Source organism: Austrofundulus limnaeus, unplaced genomic scaffold (assembly GCF_001266775.1).
Source record: "Austrofundulus limnaeus strain Quisiro unplaced genomic scaffold, Austrofundulus_limnaeus-1.0 Scaffold2194, whole genome shotgun sequence".
Taxonomy (NCBI): Eukaryota; Metazoa; Chordata; class Actinopteri; order Cyprinodontiformes; family Rivulidae; genus Austrofundulus; species Austrofundulus limnaeus.
This window is the reverse complement of record NW_013954596.1, coordinates 5,693-23,069: the sequence shown is the minus strand read 5'-3', so window position 1 is coordinate 23,069 and position 17,377 is coordinate 5,693. Positions and strand designations below refer to the sequence as shown.

At 38.3% G+C, this 17,377-nt stretch overlaps 2 protein-coding genes across 2 annotated transcripts; one reads left to right on the top strand and one right to left on the bottom strand.

Annotated features, from left to right (window-relative positions):
- Positions 1-12,488, bottom strand: LOC106537237 (calpain-3; the record flags this gene model as incomplete). The annotated part of the gene is given in 23 exon segments (XM_014034623.1): positions 1-347; positions 736-794; positions 1,612-1,728; positions 1,799-1,877; positions 1,949-2,017; positions 2,089-2,153; positions 2,235-2,292; positions 2,373-2,450; positions 3,685-3,777; positions 3,890-3,904; positions 4,763-4,793; positions 4,870-5,078; positions 6,369-6,380; positions 6,467-6,636; positions 6,714-6,874; positions 7,032-7,109; positions 8,258-8,349; positions 8,436-8,519; positions 8,597-8,765; positions 9,068-9,201; positions 9,470-9,588; positions 10,657-10,726; positions 11,846-12,488. Coding segments are annotated over 23 exon segments (2,307 nt in total). The 3' UTR covers positions 1-320.
- A 715-nt stretch (positions 12,489-13,203) lies between these two features.
- On the top strand, positions 13,204-17,352 carry LOC106537236 (nuclear receptor-binding protein). The gene is made up of 9 exons (XM_014034622.1): positions 13,204-13,760; positions 13,941-14,218; positions 15,399-15,521; positions 16,374-16,475; positions 16,569-16,658; positions 16,747-16,787; positions 16,885-16,979; positions 17,105-17,188; positions 17,267-17,352. Exons 2-9 carry the CDS (start codon positions 13,967-13,969, stop codon positions 17,350-17,352), a joined length of 873 nt encoding a protein of 290 aa, XP_013890076.1. The 5' UTR covers positions 13,204-13,760; positions 13,941-13,966.
- Positions 17,353-17,377: the final 25 nt, after the last annotated feature.

The window sequence follows — 17,377 nt, the reverse complement described above, 5'->3', positions numbered from 1 at the left end:
TTTTATGGTTTTGCCTCAGTTTGTGTGTTTTCCGTGTAGACTGTTTAATATCTACTGCAGGTGTATAGCAATAAAAAATAAAAATTTCTTTCAGCTTTTGTGCAGAATATAACTTAAAAAATGAACTTTATAAAGGAGGGAAAGTTGATTTGTTTTAAATACTATAACATATTTCCTGAGAGTCTTGTCAGCTTTAAGCTTCTATTCACAGAAGGCGACTCTCAATAATGGTGCAAAAAACTATGATTTTCATAATTTTTGGGAGTTTAAGTCACATCAGACGTTGGGGTGAAGTGAGCCGCTGTCTTGGATGAAATCATCTAAGAGTACATGGTCAGCTGAAGCCACTAGATAGGGAAAAAAGAGAAAATATCAGAACAATGAACTTGATTTAAAAAAAATAAAAAACATTTCTTGATACGTGTCAAAATGCCGACAGAATTAAAAGCTTATAAGGTGTGTTCCATCCATGCCAGAGTTTCAATCTGCAGCATGTTACCATCACTCCTAATTTTATCTCCATATCTGGAAAAATGGACGACCATTCTTCTTTGACAAGGTTGCTTTGCTGCGGCGGCCATTTTGAATTGGGTTGACTTCATCTCATTCGTCATAAACATTTAATTTATGAATGCTTTTTTTTAATCTGTTTAGTTTTTCATGAAATAATTTGCTAAGCAGACAGATTCACATGCTGTCATGGACAAAAACATGATTACACACAAAAAAACATACCTCCAGGACGTTGAGTTTAATTAATCCGTCTCCGTCTTTATCGAAAGCATTAAAAGCTCCTGAAAAACACAAGATGATCCCACATCTGGATTGTTTTTGTGCTTTAATCAGAGTTTTTCTGATTATGTAAATATAACATAAAACTCACCAGTGGTGGGCACAGCTAAGCAAAATGTTAGGTTCACTAACCACTAAACTGCTAAACAAGAATCTTAGCTGCACTAATGTTAAACTGCTAAACAGATTCGAACGCTAACGGCTAAGCTAGTTAGCAGGACTGATGCAAAGCTGTTGTTAGTTTCTATAGTTTAATTTGAATGTGGCTGGGCTTATTTGTGGGAAGTCGGCCAATCCAAACTAGTTATAATCTAAATTTATAAGATGATGTTTATAATCCAGTTTAACCCTTTCAGAACAAAAGCATTTCTTAGTTTGTATTTTTATAAACACCGTTTGAAGTTATTCCAACAACAAATACTTCCTCTACCATACTGTATTTTATATGTAGTCAATTTTTGTATTTATTTAAATATTGCAAAAATATTTATTATATCTTTTTGACACTCTTACTTTGAAATTAGGTTGCTAAAGATGCTACACAAACATTACCTGAAACATCCAGCACTGCTTGCAAACAGGAATCGTATTTTATTTACTTCAGGATGAATGGCATAAAAATAGAAAATTAACACTTGTGGAACCTAACTGAGCAACTAATCGTTTTGCTGATAGATTCCAGGTTAGCAAACAAGCTAATCCGCTAAATGAGAAGCTAGTAACGTTTTAGCAGAACTGTGCTCACTACTGAAAATCACACATTCTGTCTGTTTCACCTCAGCGTAACGGTGTGTTTTTGTTCATCTGGGTTAAACTTACGGAACATGCCCTCCAGTCGGACGAAGCAGCAGATGAAACTGTCAAAGTCGATGTTGAGGCGTTCGTCCGCGTAGCGCATGGCGATGATGTCGTACAGCTGTTTGTTCAGGTGAAACCCTGAGGAGTGAGCGACAGAAACGTACAACTTCATACCCTGAATTCATAAACGTTTCATCTTTCTGCTCACCTGCATCGTTGACCGCGTTCCTCATCTCAAAGCTGCTGATGGAGGAGCGTTTGTCTTTATCGAACCGTTTGAAGATGAGCTGCAGAAGAAGAGAGGGTCAGCTTAAAGGTGGCCGACGACAAAAAGAGTTTACCTGAGGTTGAATCTCACCTGCCACTCCTTGATCTTTTTCCACAAGTGTTTGAACTCCTGGAAGTGCAGCTTCCCGGATCCATCGGTCTGACAAAGAGTCAGTTACAGAAAAATCGCCTCATGAGGAGTTTTCTCTGCTTGGGGTTTTTAAAGGATACGTCCATCAGGGCGATCATACTCCGACACGTCTCGAGGCTGAACCCCTCTGATTTTATTTCTTTATCTGTAAAAAGCAAAAGACAGAAGCAGTTCGGGGTAAGAGCGTGCACGTGAGCATTGATGGCGACCTCTGCTGCGTGCTCACGTTTAGAGAGAACGTTGTTCATGATGGTCTTCAGCTCGTTGGCGCAGATCTCCATATCCTGCAGGAAGGAGGAGGGAACCGTTGCGCCTTGCAGCATGAATACAAGAACACTCAGACATTAAAGACTTAACTACTCACCTCACCAGCAATCTGTTGGTAAATGGCCCTGAAGTTCTTCTCCTCTTCGGTCTCCTCCTCGGGCTGGAGCAGCTTCAGCTGGAGGACGAATCAGGAAAAGATGCAATTAAATTTGTGCCTTTTTTTAAAAAAACAAAAAAACAATTGTCATTTGAACAAAACAATTACTTAACCTCTGTGAAACTAAAGAGCTTTAAACTCAGGTTTAGCTGTCGCCCACTGCCATAGAAAAAAGAGCGATAATGTTTTTGCCAGTGTGTGCTGAAATTTACTGAAGAATCTGGAACTAAGTAATTAAAATAAAACTATATAAAATGAGTGGAACACTAGCTGCATGCTAAAAGCAGCAGAAAACTAGCTAAAGTTAGCAACAGAAGCTATAATACCAAAGCTATCAATTACAAAACAGGTAGCACAACAAATGCTAAAGCTAAAATAACAAAAATAATTTGCAAAACAGATAAAGCTAAGGTCATCAAAGAATAGCTAAAATGAGTTGAATGTTAACTAAACACTAAACTCTGCAGAACAGCAGAATAAAGTTAAATGTAGCAAAACGTTAAAAATTAGCAAAAGTAGCAGAATGATAGCTAAATAAAGACAAATTCATTGATAAAAGCTAAAAGTAGCTAAAACTAAAGTCATCAAACAGTAGCTACAATTAGTAAAATGGTAACTAAAAGTTGCCCAACAGTAGATAAAAGCTAAAAGTAGCAAACAGTAGCTAAAAGTAGCAATACAAATGCTAAAGCTAAAATTAAGAAAACAGCAAAAAGAAGCAAAGTTTCCTATAGCTAAGGTCGTCTAACAGTAGCTAAAATGGAAAAATTGAAAAATGTTAACAAAAATAGCAAACAGCAGCTAAAAGTACACAAATAAACTCTATAACTAAGATTGTTCGACTAAAATGAGTCAAAATGTAGCCAAAAACTGAAAGTTGACGAAAAATATGTCAATGTTTTCAGACTATTTTTGACTAAATTCCATCATTGTCTATATTGGGTCTTTATGCACAAATGCTTCTCAAAAAAGACACGTGTTTAAAGTACTTTAATCTATGTGAGCCGAAATGTTCATTATTTGCTTTTAATATGTGTAAAAGTGTTAAGATGTAGATGTAGATTATTGAATTCTAGCTAAAGGTGGAAGGTTTTTATAAGACTGTGTTTAAACACTTCAAAAACATGAAGTAAAAATCATACCTTAAGGTCTTCTACTAAAAACTTTATTTCCAGTGGTAAGATTAAACCTGATCCTGTGTTTGTCAGGTAACAACGGTGACATCATCAGGGTATAAAACACTAAAAGTTACCTTTGGTTTCTTCTTCTTCTTCTTCTCCCCCTGAATGCCATCATGTTCAAGCTCTTTGTTGACCCGTGCTCTGTCCGACACAAACACAATGGGCTGAGGGGCGTAAACACAACACAGTGGAGAAATTATTATTATTATTTTATCTACAAACAGCTTAAACCTTTTATTGTCATAAACAGAATGACAGCAGGAAGAAGGAAGTTACCTTACTTTTCTTCTTCTTGATCGTCAAACAGACGAGTTGGAACAAAGAATAAAATCAGATGGAAGGAAGAGAAAACACAAGAATACAAAACAAGACCGAAGGAGTTAAAGCAAAGAAAATGTAGGAAATGTTGAATAGAATTTCAAATGTGTCTCAGGAAAAAGATCAATATTAGACTGCGTTCTTTTAAACATTATTCAGTGATCTGCTGCTTTATAAACTGAACCATCTGTTGGAATTGTTGACAAAAATGTTTGTCACAGTACAAGAACTGGATGGAAAATGTACGGAGCCCGCGAGGGGACATGGGTGATCTTTTTTTTTTTTCATTCCCTCGCAAAAGTTGTTTATCACTGTTTTGCCTGTCTGTTTATTAACAAATTCACATGCTCACCATTATCGAGATAGCTTACTACTTTAAATCAGCTTTGAAATGAATGTATCACACGGCCACACATGAATATGCCAACATTTTAACATAGTACAGCCACGCAACATCAATGTGAACTTCACGAACTTGTGGCGACACATAATTTCAAAATAAAAGTCTGATTTAATTCAGTTCATACAAAACTTTTGCGTGGAAACGCAAAACAATATTGCGAGGGAATGCAAACATTTGTGAGGTGATGCAATGGTATTGCGTGGGAACGCAAAAGAAAAACAAATCCGCCATGACCCCTCGCGGGCTCCATAAAAATGAATTAAAATTTTTTTAAAAAAGGCCAAAGTTCAAAGGAAAACTTAAAAAGAACTTCAGCAATTCTAAAAGACAACTATTCATGAAATCCTCTTGTCCTGTCTCCTTGGAAGACAAAGTGGACAGCAGAGGACACTTATATTTTTACCACCCACCATCATCAGTTTACAAACCTGTATTTGGTCGATGGTGCTTTCTGTTTCTCTGTGGGGGGAAAAAAACATTCATCAACCTTTGCTTTTTATTTTCGATGTTGCTTCTGTGTTTTCAAATTTCTTACTCAGACATGTTCTGCTTCTCAGAGAAGACCCTGAGGATGAACTCGCCCTCCTCATGGGGGTTGTAGGTCGTGGGGATGATGACGTAGGTTCCGGGAGGCAGCCGGAAACGCTCCGTCACCTCCCGCAGGTTGATGTAGGACTTGCACTTGGCTTTGGAGGCCGTGTAGAGGAAGAAGTCTTTCTGCAGATGCTGATTCTGTCCTTCCGGCTGAAGATGGAACGTTTTGTTAATAGTGGTCATAAAAAACTGTCTTCAGCTTCTTCAGGACCACTCATGGAGCTAAACTGGGGCCATAAAGTTAAAATAAAATAAAAAATAAAATTTCAACTGAAAACTAATTATTTAAAATAGAAAAATAGTCATGAAACTGAAAAAAAAAAAAGATTTGAAACTAAAAAACAAAATCTAAAGTATACTTTTGGTTATATGATACAACGGCCTGCCTTACATTTGTTTATATATTACAACGGCCTGCCATACTTTTCATATATGATACAACGACCTGACATACATAAATTATATAGCACAACCTGACATATTTATTGATTGTATGATAAACAACCTGCCATATTTTTAAATGCTATATTGACACAATGACCTACCACATTCTAATTATGATGCAACAGCCTGCCATAACTTTATATATATTCTACAACAACCTGCCATATTTTGAAATTATGACACGATCCGCTTTACCTTGTTACTTATGACAACAGCCTGCCACATTATTATTAATCTATTTTTAAATGCTATGAAACTATGACCTGCCATACAATGTTAACTATGATACAACGGCCTGCCAATGTTAATTTTATGATACAAGGACCTGCCACATTTTTAAATTATATAACACAATGAACTGACATTTCCTTGTTATATGAAACAACAGCCTGCCATAACTTTAAAGGCTATGACACAATGACCTGTCATGATATGTCTACCATACTTTAATTGTATCTGAATGGGTGTTCTGAACTGTAATTTCATTGTGCTCTGTACAATGACAAAGGTCTATCTTATCTTATCTTATCTTACCTTATCTAATCTAATCTAATCTAATCTAATCTTATAAAATGACCTGTCATGATTTTAAATTATATGACACAATGACCTGCAAAACCTTGTTAATTATATGATACAATGGCCTGCCATGTTTGTATTATATGACACAACTACCTGTCATTTTTTATAAGATACAACAAGTTGCCACAATTTTAAATTATACGACACAATGACCTGCCATACTAATTATGATACAAGTAGTTTTGAGCTGAACTCAAAAAACTTTTTTCAGCTTCAAACTTTATGGCCCCAATTTAGCTCCATGGTCACTCTCTTCCGTCTCACTCTGTCCTCCAACTATGTCCATGTCTTCTGCATACATATACTGTACCTCTTCTATCATCCTATCAATATACCCACTGTCCCTCCTCTGGACAAACCTGGTCTCTGTAGCACCTCTGATCATCTCTTTCCTAATCTTATTCTTGGACGTACCTCTTTTGGCACCTGCAAAGTGACAGATGGAATAAACTGTTAAAACAAATTAAATTAACGAACAGGTTTGTCCCTTTATAAGTGTCTTGTTGACACACCTCATAGATGGAAAACCCAAGGGTGAGGAAGTTGAGCCCTTTGTGACGCTGCATCCTGCGTCCTTTCTGCATCAGAGCCACGACCACCGTGCAGACCACCTGCCCGTCCTCTGGGTCGTCGTCCTCCTCGTACAGCTGGAGCTGATACTGAGGATTTGTCCAAAACGTGTCTGCAAAAATAAATATCTAAGTTGTTTTGGTTTTTATGTTTATTTTGACATGTGATTAAAAAGGGGGAGGGGCCAACCTGGGAAGTTCCTGCAGCCGCCAGCAGAGCTGCCTCTCACCCAGCGGCCCTCGTGGACCGACACCGTCCAGCTGTGCCTCTCGTCGCCTTGCAGCGTGTCGGGCGTCAGGTTACACATCTCCAGCTTGGTGAAACTCCTCTTAAAATCATCAAAGGACATCCTGGAGAAAACCAACAGCTCAGGAGTTGGACGTCCAGCAAATACTATTATTGTGTCACCTCCATCATCATCATCATCATCATCACCACAATGATTATGTGGTTAAATTAGAAAATAAAAGCTGTGATGACAGAGAGGGCAGAGTTCATTCAACTCACCAGAACTCACTCGTCTCTACAGTCTGTTTCTTCAGGTTCTCCCTGTCTGCAGTGGAGATGGTCGACCACTCCTTCGAGCTGAGGAAAAATAAAATAAAGATTTTATGAAAAAGTACAGAAAAGAGCAGTGACACTAAAAGATCAGAAACAAAATAAAATCCTTCAAAACTGGGCTTCAACTCTGGAAAAATGTTTTTATTGTGAAAACTAAAGAATGTTGTTGAAAACAAGCAAAGCAAGATAAAATGGCCAAAAGCTAAAAGCAGCAGAACACTAGCTAAAGTTAGCAACAGATGCAAGAACTTCAATTTACAAAACACATACTAAAATTAGTAAACAATACCTAAAGTAGCAAAACAACTGATAAAACTAAAGTTAACACTATATTAGGAAAATGTAGCAAATTAAAGAAATAAAAAAGCTAAGGTCATCAAACATTAGCTAAAATGTGTAAAAAGGTAGGTTAAAGCTAAACTTTGCAAAATAGATGCTAAAGCTAAAGTCATCAAACAGTAGCTAAGGTGAGTTTAGCTGCAGGTAAAAGATGAAAGTTGCTTAAGAGTAGAGAAAAGCTACGAGTAGCAAAATAGTAGCTAAAAACTAAAATTAACAAACATCAATAGGAGCAAAACAAATGACAAAACTTAAGTAATCCAAGAGTAGCTAAAAATAGTAAAACTGTGGCTAAAAGTTTGCATAATGTTTAGAAAAGCAAAAAGTGGCAGAACAGTAGCTAAAAGCTAAATGTAGCAGAATGGTAGCTCAAATTCAAAAGTAGCCAAATGTTACATGAAGGAAGCCAAATTAATGGTGAAAAACTAGAAGTAGCAAAATATCAGCTAAAAGTAGAAAATGTTTTCTAAAAGGCTATTTTTAAGAGAACGTTTCTGTTGGGATAGAAAACATATTTTATATATTTTTATTATGAATTTATATTTTAAATCTTGATGAGTAAAAAAATTAAATATACCAAAAGTCACAGCAACGTTACTGACCGAACTTAATGTTTTTATATTTAAAGGGTTAAAATAGCACAAAGTATGTTGAAGTAGAGAGGACACTTAATGGAAAAATGACTGTAAACACGCTGATTCAGCACAATTAAGCAGAACCTCCAACATCCTCATCATCACAATAAGCTCACAGCAGCTATAATTCATTTATGCTGCTCGATTCTGTATGATTTTAGGACAAAAACTGTTCAGACCTCTCACGTCAGGCCTTACTTGGCACTCCAGGGTCCCTTCCAGAGAACCCAACCCCAGGGATTGCGCAACCGAATCAAGCAGATCTTGGTGTCCTTTGAGACCTCGTCACACTGAGAAAACAAACCTCACATTAACGTTCATTAAAAGTTTCCCATCTAGAATGCACGTTTGCCTTCAGCTGAGCATTTTGGTGCACCTCTTCCAGAGCGATGATGGAGTAAGCGTGGCCCCTGACCAGACCATGTTCGGTCCGGGACTCCATTTCTTTGCCTGCAGAAACCTGACAGATGCAGAACGTTTTAAATATTCCCACGCTGTGTAACATTTGAGGGTTTTTTTTTTCTGCCCACCACTCACATCTATGGAGCTGCCCATCAGCGAGCCTCTCTGCAGAGCCTTCTTCATGATGCTGTAGAGGTCCGCCGGCGCCTCGGACAACTCGAAGTACTCAGTGACCCCACCGGTGAAATCCTCCATGGCTTCCAGAGTGTTCCCACCTTTCAGTGCCTCATAAGACCCGTGCAACCTGAGAGAGGTCAATAATTATTGTAAGAATGCAGACACATTTGATCGAAGAGGTTTTTCACAACATGGTGGCCAATTTAAGAAACACGAGGAGTGTAGTTTTTTCTGCAAAACATTGTCCATCTTTAATAAATGTTTGGTGCAAATTGGGTTCTATCATTACATAACACAAAGTCAGGTCATTCAAAGAAACATTTCTTGGGAAGTGGTTTAAATATAACGATAAATAGTTTTCTTGTGAATATTTTATGACTGTAAAAACAAACAAACAAAAACACAAACAAAAAAAAAGAGTCTGTATACTTGGCGTAGGCTTTTTCCAGCAGAGCGCTCCAGAACTCGTTCTTCCTGAAAGATTTGGTGAAAACCAGCTGGTTGTTGCAGGTGGGGATGCGATCGTCCACGACCACGTCGATCCATTCTCCGTAACGCCAAAACTGTAACACGACAAAGTCTGAATGAATGCTACTGATATATGAGTGTTACAAACAAACAGAGACTAAACGTGATTTTAACAATTACTCAAGACCCCTCACTTATGGTATTACAACCCACGCAGGGTCCTGACCCCAGTATCTAAAATGTACTGTGTTGTGTACAATAAAAAGATACAAAAAATTAACTCAATATAACTCAATACTACTTAAACAAACAAAATAAAAAGAATAATATAACGACACAGTAGTTAATATGTTTCTGGAAGACCTGAAAGTGGAAGATCCCAGCGTAATTTTCTGTGAAGCTCTGATCTGGAGGGATGACTCTGTACAGCAGCTTCTCGTTCAGCGTCAGGCAGGCGATGGCGGCGAGCAGCCAGCAGTCACCTGCCGACAACAGATTCATGAGCTGAGAAGAATTTAATCCAGACGTGTCCTTCCTGAGGTCTTCCCTGATTAAGACCTCATCTGGATGGAAGCATGTCTGACTCGTGTTTTTAAGATGTGTCAGAATGAGTTCAGGCTGCTGGGAAAACGAATGTGAAAATGCTGATTTTTGCCAAGAATGACTACATAGTACACCATTTGGTTATCCCTGTAACCAGTAGGCTCAGCTAAACAAAAAGTTAGCATCGCTAACTCATAATCCAGTAATTAAATATATAGCTTTCCTAAAGCTAAACCACTAAACATGTAAAACAATTAGCAGAAGTTAATGCTAAACAAGTAAAAATTAGCAGAAGCAAACACCAACGACTAATCGCTAGTTGTCAAAACCTAATTTAGCAAAAGCTAATTGGTCTTAACAGCTTTTAAGTTGGTGGAAAAGCTTACTAAAATATAACTTACTTTGCTAATGCTAAACCACTAAACATGCAAAAAATAATTGGTAAAAGCTATAAAAAAAAGTAAAGATTAGCAGGAGCTAACACTAACAGCTAACCACTAAGATGACTGTCTCCTAGCTGAAGACTGGTGCGACTGACAAAAATCTGTTGATGTTATCTTGTTAGTCTGTTAGCGAACAAAAAGGTGGAAAAACCTAATTAAGCCGAGACTAATTGGTCCTCTATCAGTTTTTAAAGTTGGTGAAAAAGCTAGTCCTCTATTAGCCACGCCCACCACTGCCAGTAACCACAATGTCTGTTTTGTTGTTTTTGTTTCTAAGGGTTTTTATTTAAGGTATGCAGAACCTGTCTTCTGTTGTAATTGTTTATTACATTCAGATATTGTTATTTGCAAATATTTCCGGAGATATTTACCATTTTAATATTTGTGCATACAAATAAAAACCAGAAGTGTTCCATTTGACCTTTTCGTCTATGGCAGGAGGGCTTTTGCATGTGACATCAAGTTAAATTATCTAAATATTTTTTATTACACTTTTTTCTAGAGTTCTGATAAAGCCAGTTAAAGCAATGTTGTGTTTAGAAACAGAAAAAAAGTAAATATTACCCAGCTCTCCCTGACAGATGTCCGTTCTGTTGGCTCCATCCACAATAAACTGAGGGTTTTCACAGATTTCCTGGAAAACAGAAACTGAGAAATGAATCTTAAATCCAAAAATTATTTATTACATGCAAACAATGATATTTCTAACAAATATAAACCAGAACAGTATTTTGAGTCTTTTTTATGAGTTTGTTGTGCGTTGTCATGTCAGTACACGATCTGTCATGACTGAGGCTGTAAAAACATAAACTCCTGTTCTTAAATTAGAGTTTGCGTCTCTGCTGACCCCTGGGTGGGATTCATGTGTCACTAATCTCAGCGAAATGTCTTCTTGAGACATCTGTGGCTTGACAGACTACAAATGAGATTTACAAATTATTTAGTGGTGTCTTCTTGAATTTGATTGGAGGAATATTATTGGTAAACATTCTTAGCAAAGCCAACTGGCCTTTAAAAATATATATAAAAAAAGACAAACTCAGTCAATTTCACAGACGTTGAGTTAAAATTTGGCGTGGTAGTAATTGAATGCTCCTTATTGCAAGAAATCTTTGATTGGAATTTTAGCAGAAACTTTTGGAGTCACCCCAAATCAAGATGGCCGTCAGTTTCCAACTTGTCTTTTCAATGTTTAAATGTTTAAGTCCAGTTTAATAACTTTGAGATTGACTTTGGATACTTTTATTTTGGCAGATATTTGAGTCCTGGTCAGCAAAGCTGCCTTTGTTGCCAAACGTTCCTCTCACAGCTGCTGCCAAAGCTACGCGTCGTTAAAGGTGAATCATTCAAAACTTTCGCAGCACTTTGGGTATGTGTGTCAGAAGGCTCTCTGTGTATATCTTCATATTTACGTCTGGCGGAGTGAGAGTCAGCTGACTGAGACTGTAGAAGGTGGTGGTCCACAGATATGTGCCTCCTCCTCGTGCTGATATCCTAAGTCAGAGGTTGGAGGATTTATATCCTGCATGCTTTAGATGTTTCTCTGCTCTGCCACTCCTGATTTGAAGAATCAAGTAATTAACAGACTTCTGCAGAACTTGAAGAGGTAATTACTGAATCAGATGTGCTGGAGCAGGGAAACAAGTAGCAGGATAGAGGCCCCCAACAACCAGGACTGAACTGAAGGCTGGAGATATGAGGAGAACACGTTAGAGGTTTCATCTCATTAATGCGACCAGAGATCAGCACTCACCGAGGGACGTTTCCACTCAAACTTCATCGAAGGTTTCTGACTGTAAAAGAGCGAGGAGTCGTTTGCGGGGAACAGGGGGTCTTCGAACACAACATTCTTCTTCACGTACTTGTCTCGCAGCTCTAAGAAGGTCTTCAGACGCTTTGCATCTTTGACGGCCTCATTCCTGCTCAGGATCGCAGAGTAGATGGAGTTTGACCCCGCGATGCCATAGTCGACATTGCCATCGAGCTCCAGTGAGGCCTCGGTGTTGTTAAGCAGCTTCACCTTTGTTTCTTCAACGAGAGGAACTCTCCCTGTGGTTTTCTCGTCCCCCATCACCTCAGCGTGAATGATCAAACCCTTCTCTTTGCACAATCCAACGCGTGGAGTTGCAAAACAGACCGAAGTAACTTCCTGTAACCTCTCTGAGTCAGAAAATCACTTTCAGTTCCTTGATTTTCTGGAGGGAGCTGTTAATGTTCCAGGATAGTCAACATGAAGGGTCTGATACCAACAACTTGTCCTGCTGCGTCTAAATATAGACCTTAAAAAGGAAGGGGAGGACTCAAACTGAGACCATGTCCAGAGATGTTCAGTTTAACAGCATGACAGTGTGAGAATGGGAAAACTGAGTTTAATCAACAGAATACATCAGTTTTCTCTATAAAAAAAAAAAACTGAATAATTAGAGTGAAAGTGTTGTGACTTTGCAGAAATTAAAAGAATGCATTCATAATTTAACTTATATATTCTGACATTTTTTAAATAAAATCTATCAGTGCTTTATAGTTCTTGGAATTTAAGAGTTTTCTCAAGATTATCAACTATTATAGATTCTAATAATGTTGGAATAAGTAGCAGAAAATTGACTAATTGTTTTACACAAAGTCACATACCTGTTACACTGAGAAAAATAAAAATTTGGTGATTTATTAAATGGCTTTGGTGTCATTTACAAGGTTTGCAATCATGAAGATTAAGGACTAGCAAACCTGTTAAATAACTAAAAACATTTAGCTTTTCGTCATTAGCTTACTTCCTTCTAAGCACCGCCTACTGGCGATGAAAGAGAATCTCATTGGTTGAATTTCCTGTCCATCTGCACCCATAACAAATACAAAGCGTGGGGCTAGTGAGTTGCCAGGTTTTAAAAAACCGTGCATTTTCACTCTATATCTTGACTAAATTGTTCGAATAATACGGTTTTGTGTACAAAATAAATAAAACTTTCATACTGCATTGCCCAGGAAAATGGGAGTTCACTTTAAAATTTAAAACCAACTCACTGTTTACGGTAACAGGTTCGGCTCAAATGAGGGATAATAAAAGGAATACCTGGCAACCAGTCTACTCTGACGTTCCTCAGCTGTGGAAGTTGTCGCCATCATTAAGTGGCTAAAATGTTGAGCTAGCTCTTAAGTAGTACGCTGCAGTGACGTTAGATACAGTTTTTAACAAATTAAATTCTTTCTGGGACTTCAGTCGAAGCTTTTGTGAACTGTTGTGATGTTTACCAGTAAATGCGATTAGTTCTGTTGCCGTGTTGTGTCGTTTACTCACACCAGACCAGAACCAGGAGCTTGTTTTCACATTAGCAGCCGGGAGTCTTGAGAAGCAGCGGAGAGAGAGAGAGTTGGGCGGCGGGGCTTCTGCAACCGTCGGGTTTATTAAGCTAAAATAGCTGACCGGCGAGAGGAATTATCGACACTTTTAGTTAACAAATTCACGACTATAAGCGTTGCTCTTTGGTTGGTCGTTACTTGTAGGTTCGTAACCAGAACCAAGGAGTTAGCGGCACCACAGAGCAAGAATACGCATCTTCGCTGACGATTTAAAGCAAGCGGGGAGGACTGGGTTCGATCTGTTAAGGTTAAAGTCTGGTAAACTGGAGCTGTCATCGTCACATTTTCCCACTGGAACAAGGGAGTCGTTGGTAAGATTTATTATTTTATGTGAGTTGCATCTTGAATTGTTTTTCTGCTTGGTGGAACTGGAAGCCATCGATTAAGCTAGTTTCCTCTGAAAACTAATGTTTGCACCGCAGCTAAATGCTAATAAAAAACATAGGAAATGTAAAAAGCGGCCCTTTAAAGTGTTGGCGTGTCGCACACAGCGGGCTGTTGGGCCTGACGGCTGAGGATGTCTGAGGGAGAGAACAAGCAGCTGCAGGCCCCGGACAGCAGCCAGGAGGCGAAGCCGCCGGACTCCGGGGCCGCTGCTTCCGCGGTGGGCCAAGGAGGAGGAGTGTCGTCCGTGTCTCCGCCGGTGTCCGCGGTGGCCCAGCCTCCCTCCGCCGCCGCGGCCACGGAGGACGACGAGGAGGAGAGCGAGGACGAGTCCGAGATTTTAGAAGAAAGTCCGTGTGGACGCTGGCAGAAACGCAGAGAGGAGGTTTGGAAAGGTTCATTTAAATGTTGTGCAGGTTAATTTTGTGACATTAAAAAGCGAAAAGAAAAAAAACATTTCATGTTTGATATGATATCACATCTAAAATTTAGCTCAGTGTCTGAACACTAAACCATTAAAAATGTTAGCAGCCTTGGCACAGGTCATTCTGTATAAACTTTGATAGAACAAATGAAACAGGTGAATTTATGCTCTTATACTGACCTGATGAATTGGGTTCCTGAACTTTTTTTTTTAACTTTAAGGCCCAACTTGTTGAATCTAAAGGCCCATTCAGATATTAACAATATACTGATCAAAGTGATAATTGATCTAAATTTGGGTTTAATTTGTATTTTAGTTACTTATTTTCAAACTATATTCATTCCATAGAAACAAAATTAAATGTACAATAAAAAAGAAAATACAAATAAAATGATATTAAAGGTGGCAGAGAGAAGAAAAAAAACCTTATATCTGCCCCTTTTTTCTCAAGTATAATTTCCAACGATAATAATCTTCAGTTAAAACAAAACATCAAATCTTTCTAGAACAACAAATTGAATGGTTGCAAATTAAACCATTTCATATTTTTTTAACAATCTAATGTTTATCATTCTCTTAAACATATGCATTGATGTGGCACTTTTAACATCATCTTCCAAATTATTCCACAATCTCACTCATTATTTACATTATAACTAAATGAAATACACTTGCAGCTTAACAAGCAAAAACCAACAGACATGATTGTGACAAACGTTTATGTACTCGTCATATTTGTGACAAATTATAGCTGCTGTTTAAATTTGGAGGGCTTCAGTGCTTTGTTGGAAAGCTAGTCGCATGTCAAACCATATGATAAAGTTTTGCATTATATACCTTTATACTTGTGTTCAATTTTGATCTTTTTTTTTTTTTCATTTTTGCCTTCAACTTTTCATTTTAACATGTTTCCATTCTTCTAAAGTTCTTCTATTAACATTTAAACCTCTGAATGTTGCCCTAACTGCACAGGTTTTACATTTAAATGTGTTTCAGCTTCAAGTAATCAGTGAAAGCTGTAAAGAAACAAACTTGTTTAAATGTTATTGTGCGTGTAAAAGATTCTTCTTCATACCGAGTTACATGTGAGTACCTTTCCCACAACATTACCTGACAGTACACGTCCCCCTCCCTGCTGTAGGTGAATCAGCGGAACGTGCCTGGGATCGATAATGCTTACTTGGCAATGGACACGGAGGAGGGAGTGGAGGTGGTGTGGAATGAGGTCATGTTCTCAGAGAGGAAGAACTTCAAACTACAAGAGGTAAGAGCGGTAAAAATACACCAGACTCATTTCTGTGTCGTCACTTCAGTCAGGAGCTTTAAAATGTCCTTCAGACGTTTTGAACAAAGGTTTTCTTTTTTCCCTGTGTGAACCTGCTGATCTTTGGTTGATGGAGTTGTTGCTGCCAGCGTCACAGCTATTTATCTGTAACTAAGAGTAGAAATAATTCTCAGAAACTTTAATGAAGCGTAGCCCCGCTGAGGATCAAAGCAGATGTCATTCAAAGGTTTTAAAGTTGTTTTTTTCTTTCTATAAAACTGGGTGAAAGGTTAACTTCACTTTACCAGAGCTGTTTAATAGTTATTTTCTGGTATTCCTCTGTGTTTACCCAACAAATTTCTTAATGGACTCTAATTTAAAGCAGCCGAAGATGTTTTATTTTCTGCTCAAACAAAATCGTTTCGATCAGAACTGAAGAGCATTTTTCTGTCGATGTTGAATGAAGAGTGGCTAAAATCTTTAGAAAAGTTGCTAAGAGACTAATGAAACATTAGCTACGAGCTAAAGTTTATTCAAAAAGTACAAAATTGACTGGAAGTCGTAGCGCTCTGTTCCTGATTGAGTCGCTTGTTTTGATGTATAAAAGTACAAAGTTTGGATGTGATTTGTTGCAAACAGGTTAGAGACTGTAAACAGGAAACAGTTCAAACAGATCGGTGTCGATAGTTTTGTTTGTTCTGTATATTTACAGGAAGTGATAAAATGTCAAAATATGACCTCAGATCAACAAAAAAAAAAAACAATCTGTAGATTTAAAAAGTCTGGACTCATAAAAAGATTTTCTTTGTAAACTAATAACTGTTGATTTTATTTTATTTTCATTGTCCACAGGAAAAAGTGAAAGCTGTGTTTGACAATTTAATCCAGCTGGAACATTTGAACATCGTGAAGTTTCACAAGTACTGGGCCGACGTCAAAGAGAACCGAGCCCGGGTACAAACTCAGACCAGACGTTTATTCTTTAATTTAGTTATTTTTGCACGCCATTATAATGATGTTTGTTTGTTTACTTGCTGTTCTTTTCAGGTCATTTTCATCACGGAGTACATGTCATCAGGAAGCCTCAAACAGTTTCTGAAAAAAACGAAGAAAAACCACAAGACCATGAATGAAAAGGTGCAAAAAGTTCCTAATAAGACACAAATCCTTTTTTCTAAACAAAATAAACATGAAGTTTAGTTTCTAAGCACTTGTTTCCTCTCAGGCCTGGAAGCGCTGGTGCACACAGATCCTGTCCGCCCTCAGGTGGGTCGGACGTCTCGGTTCAGCTTTCGGTTTAACAGTCGCTGCAAAAATATACAGAACATACCTGCTGTAACCGTTTTTTTCTTCTGACGTTTAGCTACCTGCACTCCTGTGATCCTGCCATCATCCATGGCAACCTCACCTGTGACACCATCTTCATCCAGCACAACGGCCTCATCAAGATCGGCTCAGGTGAGACCCCCGAAGCAGCCTGAGGTCCTTTAAATTAATGTGATTAACATACCACCCCCCCTCCCCTCAGTCAAACTCCCAGCTCAGTGGTGTTATTACTAAGTGTTTTGCCCTGACTCTCCCAGTTGCTCCTGACACCATCAACAACCACGTAAAAACCTGCCGGGAGGAGCAGAAGTGTCTTCACTTCTTCGCTCCAGAATATGGAGGTAAGATCCTGCCCAGGTTCCGTTGAGCTACAGAGTTTTTGTTTTTCGTCATGTTGATTTGATTCTTTTTGCTTGCAGCTGTTGCCAACGTCACCACAGCTGTGGATATTTATTCCTTTGGAATGTGCGCCTTAGAGGTGAGAAGAGACATCATTATGATTTAGCAAACCTTGTTTATTTGCTCATTTT